The 12,612-nt window shown below is 37.7% G+C and overlaps 1 protein-coding gene across 8 annotated transcripts in view; it reads left to right on the forward strand.

Moving 5' to 3' along the window:
• Positions 1 to 2,452: 2,452 nt before the first annotated feature.
• The window catches only part of sun1a (Sad1 and UNC84 domain containing 1a), a 30,302-nt gene continuing 20,142 nt past the window's right edge, over positions 2,453 to 12,612 (forward strand). For 3 of the 8 annotated variants that reach the window (XM_053511636.1, XM_053511641.1, XM_053511640.1), the window contains exons 1-3: positions 2,454 to 2,810; positions 3,280 to 3,422; positions 11,911 to 12,108. In XM_053511636.1, the coding sequence (XP_053367611.1) occupies positions 3,346 to 3,422; positions 11,911 to 12,108 (275 nt within the window). In that variant the 5' untranslated portion in view covers positions 2,454 to 2,810; positions 3,280 to 3,345. Of the gene's footprint in view, positions 2,811 to 3,279; positions 3,423 to 9,124; positions 9,280 to 11,910; positions 12,109 to 12,612 lie in introns of those variants that run through there. The other 5 variants (XM_053511635.1, XM_053511642.1, XM_053511643.1 and 2 more) reach the window with 5 other exon arrangements.

Genomic DNA, 12,612 nt, shown 5'->3' on the forward strand with positions numbered 1-12,612 from the left:
TTAAGACTAGAATGTGCTTCCTTCAAGACAAACCAGACAACCCCATTAAAAAAAAAAAATGCATCATCACAGCACTCTGAAGAACCTGAGCACTACCTGATTTATTTTGCATACATAAGCTGACAGTCCACCATAATTTATGTTGATGTAATTGACAGAGGAAAGAGAGTTTGACAGCCCTCCCACCTATTTATTTTCTTTTATTTCCTGGAGTCCTAGCTATAGATGGCAGTGGCGTTACCGGGAATTGTGTTAAAAAAAAAATCAAAATTCTACCACAATTAAGTTTTGTTGATTGTTTAGTGTATGGCACCATTTTGTTGCAATTTTTCGTTCATTCATCTGTCACATGTTGGGTCCCAATCCATCATTCTGTATGTTGCCCTATTTCCCTTCTTGAAAATCTAGTTTATAACATACACTACATTCCCAAAGATTTACGGACTCCTGACCATCACATTGAGCAGTCCATTACAGATTTAGTCCTCCTTTGCTTTTATAAAACCTTCACTCTTCTGGATAGGCTTTCCACTAAATTATGAGACATAGCTGTGAGGATTTGTTTTTAATCAACCATAAGAGAATTAATGGATTGTTAGTTAAGGTGGACTGGGGTTCAGTCAGTGTTCCAGTTCACCCTAAAGGAGTTCAGTGAATGTGAGGTCAGGGCTTTGTAAAGTTCAAAAACACAAGCTTGGGCAAACCTGGGGTGTTGTCATGCTGGAAGATAAACTTTAATTCTGCAGCATACTCAACTCAACTCAACTTATCTATATTTGTATAGCACTTTAACAACAAGAATGCCCCAAAGTGCTTAACATAAATACAATGACATTCAATCCAAATGTCTGCTTGTAACTTTGGAAATATTGCCTATGAATTGTTTTTTGGGATGCTGGTGTTGTTGAATACTGTCAGTAAAAAAAAGCATATAGTATTTTGTTTTATTTATTAATTTTGATAAATATTACTACTAAAGGTTAAATGCTGACACCTGCATGCTACAATTACCTACGAATGGAGCGTGCATTCAACTTGCTGCCTCTCCTCATGCTGTCCCAATGTTTCGGCAGACATATTATTACCTCACAGTATGACATAAAAGGTGATGATGCTGTCTACTGTTACATTCAATGACACTGCCTACTGTTAGTTCCTAAATCAGACGCTCTGCTGTCTGATCCGGGGTTTCAGTAGCTGTAAGCATACCGTTTTTCACCATAGATGACACTGCCTACAGTTCCAGTTGGTGAGGAATGCCTCTGACATTCTCATGGTATGCCATAAAAGTTAATGATGATGCTGGCTACCACTAACCTGTTAACACCCATGTCCGTACAAACAGAATTTTGTTTATTATGGTAAGTCACATATCACACACTTTTTGATGCATTTATTTTGATCTCCCTGAACTAAAATAATGACCAAATATATATGATTTTTTAACAGTACAGTATGTGTTTATGCAATTGTTTTCACATACAACGTATATATTTTTTTATCTTGACTTTGTCCATATTATTTTTCTATATTTTTTTACCATATTTATTAAGTAAATTTTTTAAAATTATTTCTTAAACCCCTGCTAAATAAAAGTGCCCAAAAATATAAACAGTATTATATGCCAAATTCTCCCTAATAATGGTGTGTATAGCTGTCACATGACTAGAGCTCATTATAACTCATTGTCATCTATACTGCTTAATCCTGGATAATTTTTTTTTTTTGGGGGGGGCTCCTGAGTGTTCTGCAGTCTATCCCAGGAGACTTGGGGCACAAGGTGGTACACACTGGATGACCTTGGGTGCCAATCCATCACAGGGCAGACTCTGGCCAATTTTGGGAATGCGGGTTAGCCTAATCTGCTTGGCGGAGGAAACCGAAGTACCTAGAGAAAACCTACCAAGCAAGTGGAGAACATGCAAACTCCAGGCACACAGTGGCGGGAATCGAACCCAGACCCTGGCTGTGCAAGGCGACAGGCAACAGTGCTAATCATAACACCACATGCTGCCTGATGGCTCGTTATTATTATTATTATTATTATTATAGTATGAATATTTATTTATTTATTTATTATTTGATCATAATAAATATATCAATTGATGATGTAATATAATATTTGATAGCAATGTGTTCGAGTGGGAATTTTAGCATGTAGCACGTCATTAATAACGCTTAGTTTTATTAGTTTTGTTTATTTCAGTCAGTACGGTATGTCTGCACTGTGGTGTGTTTGGGTGTTTGTTCCTGATGCCGTCTGTTTATGTGTGTGTGTTTGGATCGACGCTGAAACGTGAAACGCGATCTGCGGGTTATTCTGGAAGCGCGCGCGCGTGCTCGCGTCTGCGTCTGCGTTGCGTGCGTGCGTGCTCGCGCTCGCGTCTGTGTGCACGCGTTGCGCTGTCTATTTAAGAGCCGGGGTAAAGCTCTGCGCCTGAACTCGCTCCTCCTCCTCCATCATCCTCACCATCCCCTCCTCCTGTATCTCCTCCTCCCGCTGCTCCCGCTGCACACAGAGGCCATATTGGTGTTTTTGTTGGGAATCAGGCGCGAACAGAGCTACTAGTTTTCCTTCCCTACACGGCTACAAGGGGTTAGCTGGCGTTATTCACGCCCACAGACACACCTAAGCGTCGTGTGCCTGTCGCAGACTGCGAGGAGGCGGCTTCGAGTTGTAACCGGTATCAGGACTTGTGATTTCTTTGTCCCGAGCTGAGCGTTTATTATTATTTTTCCAAAAAACAGAAATTACATAAGAGCAGCGAGGCTCATGGCACTGCAGTGATCCGAGCTAAACAGCACACAAGGTAGGTGTTTGTGCATAAGTGCATTGGTTTATCATCTTGAAGGTCTTTGTGCGCTGGGAAGCTGATTAATAATCATAACTGGGTTGTTTTATTTGCTATAAAAGAGTACAATGAGAATTCACACTACCATCTGCTTGACTTGACCTTGTGTCTTGTAGCTTATTTTGGTCGAATCCCTTTGAGTTGAAATGGTCTCGATCCATAGTAATAGTGTTGATTTTACATTTCTCAAACAATTCATCCTGTCAAGTTATTCCAATGTCACTGGGATTGTAGAGCTGATCTGAGCTGATCTGAGTTGAGCTGTGCTGAGCTTGAGCTCCTGGGGGAGCCTTGGCCTCATTCCACAGCTCAACACTATCCTACAGATAGATATTAATACTAAACACACTACCTAGGCCAGAGTAAGCATTGTCAGAGATGTTTGTTGTAATGGAGTTAGTAAAGCACCAGGACGCTTTCTCTGCAGAAACACTGCGCTCTGTGCTGAACAGTCACCCCGCCGCCTGCTGCTTGACTCAGCTGAAAGGAGACCATGGTCTATTCTAAAGTGCACACACACACTGCTCAACAGCATGAAGCAGACAACACCGGCTATACCTACTCTCTCAGGTGAGCCACATGCTTCAAAGCATGCTTTTTTAATTTATCTTTTAAAAAAAAATAAATCACTCAAGCATGGTGCAAGACTGGATGACTGATGATGACTGGAAACGGATTTCCTCAATCAAGCCCGTCTAAGGAATCATTTACTTGTGCTTAGATTTGGATATTTTCTAGCATTTGCTCTAAACTGATATTACAGTGGTTTTAAAATAACTACATTAATAAAAAAAAAAAATCTTTAAATCATATGTTCCTGTTGGGTAGGTTATTAGGGATTTTTAAAAAAAAATGTATATCTAGATGGTTTAATCCCGTAAAGCTGCTTTCGGCTTTGTAGTTTTTTTTTTTTTTTTTTTTTTTTTAAATATTAGGTGTTCAAATCTAAATTAGCGCAGCACAAGCAAATGGTTTTTATCTGCTATTCATAGCATGGTTCAATATTTTGAAATTTTTTTTTTCTTATTTTTTCCTCCCCCTAAAGATTCATTTACATTTTCTATTCATGACTTTGTTCAACAATAACTTATAACCCATATAATAAGTTAAAACAGTTAATAATATTGTTATTATTATTAGACTGTTTTAAAAAAAAAATCTATTTAAAGCTAAAATGTTAACCAGATATCCAATTTTTAAAAAGGATAACCAATATATATACTCTGAGATAAAACTAGCTGTCTAGATTTTTTTTTTTTTATTATTCATTTTTTAATTGTTTGGTTATGTTTTTTTGTTTTTTTTGCAGTCATGGTTATGTTTTCCCTTCTTTTCCCATTTTCCCCCTTAATGTTATTTTATTTTTAAAATTATTTTACTTGAATTATTTTATTTTTGCTCTCGTCAATAATTTGTATTAATTACTTTATTGACGTGGTAAATGATTTGCCTTTTTTAAACCATGACATCATAATTTTTTTTTTCGTGCCCCTTCCTCTTGTTTCATCTTGATTATCTGCCAACCACAGGCTTGCACACACAGCATGAGTTCGCTATTTACTTTTCATGTGGTTATATTCCAGCCCACATTACAGCATGTCTCATTTGTTTTCGGACACTATGACCTATTTATTGTTTTATATGTATATCTTTTATATACGGTGTTAAACACTGAGATAAGCCCACTGGTCCCGAGCTTAATTGTTGCACAGATGTGACCGTGTCTAATTGTTGGGTGTGCATTCCCAAATATCTCTCATGTTGCTTCACATGTCTATTTCACGGCCTGTTCATAAGGTGCATGAACGGGCATGGCGCTTTTTACTGTATGGTATTTGTGGTATTCTTTTAAAAATCTAAATTTTGGGTGCGGCCCAAGTTAATGTCTTGAAGCTCTGAGCAGTTGTCTACGGGTATTTATATGACCCAGAAAACGGATTGCGGTGATTCGCACAATTTATGTTGGACGTGAAGAGACAAAGAACTGAAATAAGAAAAATGAGAAATGAGCTGTGACCGTTCTGAAATTGTTCTCTCGAGGGGTGTGTTCCTTTTTCAGGAAGTTATGGAAATAGACTGAGTGAGTTTGTCTGAGGGTGTGTTTGTCGTGTGTGTGTGGGGCACTGTTGCTTAGTGAATCGTTGTAGCACGTGTACATGACCAGTTGTCCTACTGAAATTAATCTTCTGTTCTCTCTGGATCATTCAGACTTGCACAAGTTTGAAATGCAGTTGGAAGAAGTAAGATTTTCTCATAGCACTATTCAGTTCTAATCCCCAAATCTTTACATAAATTATAAAAAAAAAAAAAAAAATACAATTTATACTTGCTCACATAGTGGAGTGTGGGTGTGTAAGAATGATTGACACAGATTCTGTCTGTCTTGTTCTTCAGGTTTCTGTTTCAGCCCTTTCTGTTAAATGTTGCACACCCTGACTTTATTCCCTTCTTTTTGGTTTAAGACAGAAAAGCCTTCAGGCTTTTTGTCTGCTTAAATTAAATAAAAAGCATTTTTTGGAAGCATGTAGTGTCTTCATCTTGATATTTATAGCATGCTAATGGTTTTGCCGCAAAAAAACAAGACAGCTCAGGGGTTGCCTTGTTTGTTACCTTTATCATAAATACCATGGTCGCTAAAGGGAAACCCGAACACAGGATCTGTCTTTGATTTAACTATCTGTTACTAAAAAGAAATTTTTTTAAAGCACACTAAAGTAGCCCTAAATCAATCGCGTTGCGCAACATTAGTGCCTTGCTGTTTTGCTTTGTCATTTTAGACCTGGCCGCCTTCCTCAAGTACAGCCCGGTAATGCTGACGTGAGTCTTTGCTGACTAGGTTTTCTGGATTGAATTGGATGACCTGCTGCTCTGCTATCAGTGTCGAGCATATTTGGTCACACCCGCTCTTCAGGGTGGGCTTCATTCAAACCTCTCCGTGTCGTGGTGGGATTATGTGAAGCAGTACTGGAAATTAAGCAGCTTTACAGTGATTGAGGTTGTAAAGCAGACTCCTCACATGCACCATCGTGTTTTCCTCATCCTCCGAACAATAAACGGTCACCATCTTTTATTGTTTTACCACATCAGCATCTGCATTTCCCATAAACATGCACTGTATAGGAACACTTAGCATGTATGTGGGTCCAAAAGGAGCGATATGTGCATAATATAAACCTTTTGTTTTCCCTATTGTTCAATAATTGTTGTTGGTGTTTCGGCTGCTTCAGTCGAGGGTCGCCACAGCGTTCCATGCGATCAGCACACAACTTGGCCCAGGTTTTACAACGAATGCCCTTCCTGATGCAATGCTCCAATTTTATTTGGGCTTTGGCTAGGAATCGAACCTGAGCCTTCCTACTGATGTTTAATACAGCTTTTTAGTTAGCATTAAACAAAATAATGATTATAATTCTTTCAATAATTGAGCAGCCCTGAGATCACAATTATTTAAAACAATACCTCACTCCTTTTAAAAACATCAGGTTTTTATAATTGTCTGAAGCCTAAATTGTAACTAAAAATATGATTCATCGCACAGCCCGGTTAGTTCTACAAAATGGATTTGTTGGTTAAGGTAATTAATTTTTAAACATTCTCTGTTAATCTCTTATATACCTAAAGGCCATTTGCCAATTCTCAAATCTTTTCTGATCCTTTAAAGTGACTACTTGAATTAGGTCGCTTAACTTGGTGACTCCAACGTCCATTTTTAGAAACATGACCTAGATAGTAACCATGCCTGAGGATCAGTCAAAAAGCCTGTACATCTAAAAAGTACTCAAACTCAAAAAGTAAACACAAAAGATGCTAAAGTGTTTTATTTTGTTAAATGTCCCATCTATATTATACTGCTAAAGTTTGGCCTGATAATAGATGAACACCAGACACCAGAATCTCTACATCAAATCCTCTCTGGTCACTGTTCTTGTTTTGTAATCCAAGCTGCTGTCAGGAATTTTGAAATAAAAACCTTCATTCCAGACATGTCATCCATTGCTTTTATAAGATATGAAGAAATGAGTTGCAGTTGTAAGTTCTCTTCAATCTAAAGATCAGCAGGATACGGTGTGGAATTTGTAGATTATTACTGAGACCATTTATGTCTTTATATCCTGAATTATTATTTGAAAACAAGTTAAGAAGCTTAAAAAAATGCTTTCAGCAGCTTCAATTTAATGTTGCGGTTGATAAAGTTTAAATTTCTAATGGCTCCTTATTAAAAAAAATTCTAAAAGTTCAGCAAGTGCCATGAAATCAACATAGTAGTCAAACAAAGTAGGACTTTTCTGTGTTTAAATAAGGTACACTTATCATTCTTAACATTACCGGGGAAGTAAAATTACATTTCCTATAGTCACTTACCTGAGGAACACATATCAGGATGCACTATGGGAAGAAGTCAAGCTGGCAGAGGCAATGTAATTCTTTGGGCAATGTTCTGCTTGGGAACGTTGTGTCCCATCATTCATATGGATATTACCTTGATGTGTACAAACTACTGAAACATTGTTCCTGACCAGAGTTCCCCGATGGCAATGGCCTTTGTACAGGATAATCTGCCGTGTCACACTGCAAACATTGTCCAGGAACGGTTTAAGGAACACAGCAACGAGTTTGAGATGGTGACTCGTGTTGAAAAAACAAGTCCAATCCATGAAGGCTTTACCTCACAACATAAAGGATCTGGTACTGAAAGCTTGTTGCTTTCGTCGGAGACCTAGTGGAGAACATGCATGTTAAAATTTTTGGGCAATCCTTCTTAATGATGTTATGGCTGATTTGTTTTTTATATATACACACACACACGTATTGGAGCAATTAACGCACATTCCCAACTCTTGAGTATGGGTGAAATGTAACATGAGCTTAGCTTAAGAAGAATTTTAAAAAAAGAAACAAAGAAGGAGCCTGAAGGAACGTCCTGAGTTGCTAAAGCTGTCTTGTTAAATGTTGAAGGCTTTTTGTCTAATTTTACCTTCAGGATGCATTTACTTGTCTGTACCAGGAATTATTTTGGCCTTTTAATGGTAAATGTTTCAGTACATGTAGTTCATGGTATATTGAGTACTTGTGGGTACTTGAATTTTTTTTTTTTTTTTTTTTTTTCCCACCTTTTTAAATAAAATTTGCATTTGGTTATGAAATTCAGTTATGCCCGGGGAAAGTGGAAGGACTGAGAAAGGGGGAGCAGAGCAGGAAAAACATAAAACAAACTCTTCTGGTGTGATACATCCTAATTCCAACATTTTAGGAGGCAAAGCTCTCTGAGCAGGCGGGAGGATGTTGCTGTCTCCGGTCAATCAGGACAGCTTTAGCCAATCATAGGTATTCCAGAGTTCATGCATATGCATGTTAGTTGGTTCTTCTGGCCATGTACTACTGCTCTGCAACGCAGCATAAGAAACTGTTGGGGGGAGGGGGGTTCAGAGGAAAGCACAATGTTAACCCTTGCGAATAAATAATCAAATGATGAGAAACCAAAAGGGTGAAAATTTTGTTTATTTAATGCTTCTTTTGTCATGCTAATGGCATAATCTATACTAGTTTGCTCATTAGTTAGAGATTTGTATAAAGAATAACTAGAGCTCACTTAAACACACCCAGCAACAGCTAGAATCACGTTAGTCAGTACTAGACCACGCCCCGTCCCTCCTTTTTAGGTTATTCCAAAACCCGTGGGGAACACTCACTAAGTGTTAGCATTTTAGCATTAGCCTAATTTTTGCATGTTGTCCGCTATGTAGATGAAAGCATTTCCATATGACAGCTAGTGCCGAGGCTGTTGTGTAACTGTCCTATAAGTAAGCTGATATGCTGATCAACTAATGCTGTACATGGAAACTAGATGAAAACTCATTGTTTTAATAGATTTTAATAAATTTTGCTTAATGCATTTTTTCTGAGGGGAACACTTTTGTTTGTAACCTGTTTTTGTTGCATAATATTAAATATTGGTCAGTTTGATATAAATTGAAAAGACCTCAGTTAATACTTTGTGAAATTAAAGTGTATTAAAGTCTGTTTTTTTTTTTTTTTTTTTTTTTTCCTAAGCAGATTGATGATAGCATTGAGCTGCATGAAACAGTTTTAAAAAAATCTAGCTTCGTCTTGTTCAGTCTAGTGCAATGTGATCTTATATTTTTAGAGAAAAAGGGCAAGGTGGCACTGAGCAATAAAGAAAGGCAGAAACGCAGAGCTCCGGATGGAGGGAGGGGATTGTGTGAGTCATTAAGTGGCTTCTGTGCTTCCAGCAGGAAGTGGAGTAAGCACGCTCCCAGAGTTCACTCTGATCTGCTGAGCGGCTGTATGTTTGCATGTATGTGAGTCCGTGAGTTCGCGTAGGTGGAAATGTTTGTCCAGTGGGATTTTTCCATGGCATGAGCGTTGACGACAGGTGGGACCTGGAGAGCTGGGGCTGGACTGCGCTGTGTGTATCGCCCTACTTTCAATTTTAACTCTCTCTTTCTCTTTTTTTGGGGACATTTTAACTGTGTGGGCTTTCTTAAGGGTTATGTTCTCAGTTAGCTCTAAGCTTTTGTGTTGCACAACAAAAGACCTCTGAGGCTGTGTGGAGGTCGTTCTTTAGCGTTAAGTGAACTTGTAGTTCATATCGGTGCATGCCAGCTGCCTGTTTTTCAGCTGTCTAGGCCAATATAGCAGGCCTGTTACAATCAGAATGGCTCCAAAGTTCAGGAGAGTGAACGCAGGAATTGTTCCCAGAGAAATGGCAGTTGGTGGTTTATGATATTTTTTTTTTTTAACCTTCCGCTCTGCATTGGAAACATTTAGTCGACGAGAGATCATGGTAATGTCCCACTTCTTTTTTTTTTTTTTTTTTTTTTTTTTTCCCCCTCTGCTTTAACTTGGGGCTAAGAACTTCCCTCTGTATTTAGCGCCAAGTGGATTTCCTTGCTGTTTAGTCTTCCTAGTATTTTTATTGTCCTTTATGTCGTTTTGTGCAGTGCTGCTCACATGCTTGAGTATTGTAAAGCCATGACTGTTCTATTTAACCTTTAACGAGAACTTTTTTTTTAGCTACTTTCTCGTTTCAGTATCCCCATGTGCACATGGCATGGTTTGAATTAAGCTGGAAAGGAAAGCAGCATGTTGTAAATTGTTTAATAAGTATGAAGAAGGCTGAGAATAGGGACGTATCCAGAAACAAAATATCAAATGAGAAACACCGACAATTCACTCAAAACTGGAAAAGGTAGGTATAGTTCGCCAAAATTAAATACTTTTTGCTGATTGAATGAGACATTTGTCACTCAAGACATACAAAAAAAGTACTATGAGAATAAGAAGTGAAGTCAGAATAATTTTTTAAGCACATTTACTTGGTTGACCAAAGTGCTGTATAATCCTTAAATACCTAAATGAGTCCTTAAATGAAAATTCATCATGTTCGTGTGGCTGCAGTACTTCATATATATGTACTATATTTTAAGTGACGGATGTCTTGTCCAATCAGCGGTAAGAATCGACAAGCCAAATAAGGTGTGGTTTAACTTTTTCGAATGTCATTCTTACCGCTGATTGGACGAGACATCTGAAAATCAGCAATAAGAATTTAATTCACAAACCACACAGGCATGTTGATTCTTACCGCTGATTGGACAAGACATCTGTCATTCAAAATACACAGGAAGTACTGCAGCCACACAGACATTTTAGATGTATTTTAATTTAAGGAATTTATTTCAATATTCTAGGATTATATATTACTTTGATCAACTAAGTTGTGTTAAATGTGCTTTAAAAATGTATTCTGACTTCACTTGATAGTACTGCTTATGTCTTGAGTGACCGATGTCTCATCCAATCAGCGATAAGAATTTAATTCGCAAACTATACCTACCTTTTCCGCTTTGACTGAACTGTCGTGTTTTCTCATTGGGTGTTCTGTATTTGGATATGTCATTGTGTTTTCTGATTTTGTTATTTTGTTGTTTTCGGTTTTATTATTTTTTTTGCACTTTTCGGCCACCATACAAAACGCATGAAAGCAATAATTGCAAATTTCACCAAATACTGATTTCCTAATATTATTTAGTAAAAACATAATTTGTTTACACTTTAGTTTTATTTGAGTTATTGAAACTACAAATACTGCATGATCTTGGGTTATTTTGATATGTTGTGGTGATGTTATTTCCTTTAAATACAGTATACAAACTAGGCCTCCGAGTGGCGCAGTAATGAAGAGCTCGCCCTAACATCTGGAGATTGCGAGTTCGATGCTGTAACCTCTCGCAGCCAGAGGTCTAGAAAGAGCTGATTGGCCGAGCTCTCTCAGAGGGGAGGGATGAGAGGTACTTGGTGGTCCCACATTAATCACGGCTCTACAGCCAATCAGGGGTGTCTGTGAGCTCACGCAAGTGGAAGGAGCAGATAGCGCTGTCCTCAGAGTGTGTTACGCTGCGAGCAGCTCGAAAAGATGCGGCCTACTGGCGTCATGTGGTTCGGAGGAAACGCATGATAGTCTTCGGCCTCCCGACTGAGTGGTAGTAGCCTTAATGTGGAGCGCCCTAGTGACAGGGAGACTAAATTAGGGAGTAAATAAATAAATATACACTCTAAATAACAATAATTATATTTTGAATTTAGAAGAAATATTGTCAGCAGTCCACAAAAAATTAAACAAAATGGTTTATCTTACTAATGCATGCTGTAATGAAAAAAACATAAAAAAATGATTATTTTTGCAGTGGTCTCTTTTTATTTTTTTATTTTTTACTTCTTTTTTTCAGAGCTGTGTGTAATGTTAAATAAATATTATAGATAGATAGATGGATAGATAGATAGATATAAAATGCACATATAGATATGTTTTTTTATTATTGTTATTATACACGCGCGTCTATGTATGCACGTATGTATGGTTGCATACACCATAGTATTTAGTTTATTGTACTTCCTGAGGCTAGGCCTGCTTTATTGAGCGCATTCTATTTTAACACTGCAGATATTTTAATCAAAGTAAATTTTATGAATTAGACAAGCATACCTTTTACATAATAACACTAAATATAATCTGATCCCTGTGTGTGTCCTTCAGTTCCAGTTACTCCACTGCTGCTCTGGAGTACGAGAGGGAGCACAAACTCGCCCCCGTGTTCGAGTCGCCCAGAATGTCGCGACGCAGCCTGCGTCTGCGTGCCAACTCCTCACACTATGGAGACGACAGCCTGCTGGACTCCTCAATCAACCGCAGCGCTTCCTACGCTACCGAAAGCCGTGTTCACCGGGAGAGCAAGTGAGACGGCTTTACTACTAATGAGGATAATCTGTATTTATAATAGCAGTGACTGAGAATTAGTTTCCGATTTAAAATATCATGCATATAACTTGTGAACAAAAAGAAAGCCTAAATAATGACAACCTTTGTCATAATGGACAATGTTTTTTTTTTGTTGTTGTTGTTTTTTTAAATTATAATTAGGTGGTAATGTAGGCCAGATAATTGTATAAGCAAGCAGTAAAGATTTATTTACTTTCGCAAGAGCAGCGTTTGCACCATATTATAGTCTAAAGATATCACAAGGGTTTAATTCTTTCTTTGTTTTAGATTTAAAGTGGTCTTGTTCAAACAATGAATCACAAGCTAATTCCCGATGTTACTGTAACTAGCAAATGCCCACAAGAATTTTTATATACAGTATTTTATTTATTTTTTTAAAAGTAAATGTCCAATGAGCATTTTTAATTCTCACATTTATATTGCCAGTACTTAAGCTATCTCCATATGGAAAATAAATTG

This window comes from Clarias gariepinus, chromosome 14 (assembly GCF_024256425.1).
Source record: "Clarias gariepinus isolate MV-2021 ecotype Netherlands chromosome 14, CGAR_prim_01v2, whole genome shotgun sequence".
In the NCBI taxonomy this organism is placed as follows: Eukaryota; Metazoa; Chordata; class Actinopteri; order Siluriformes; family Clariidae; genus Clarias; species Clarias gariepinus.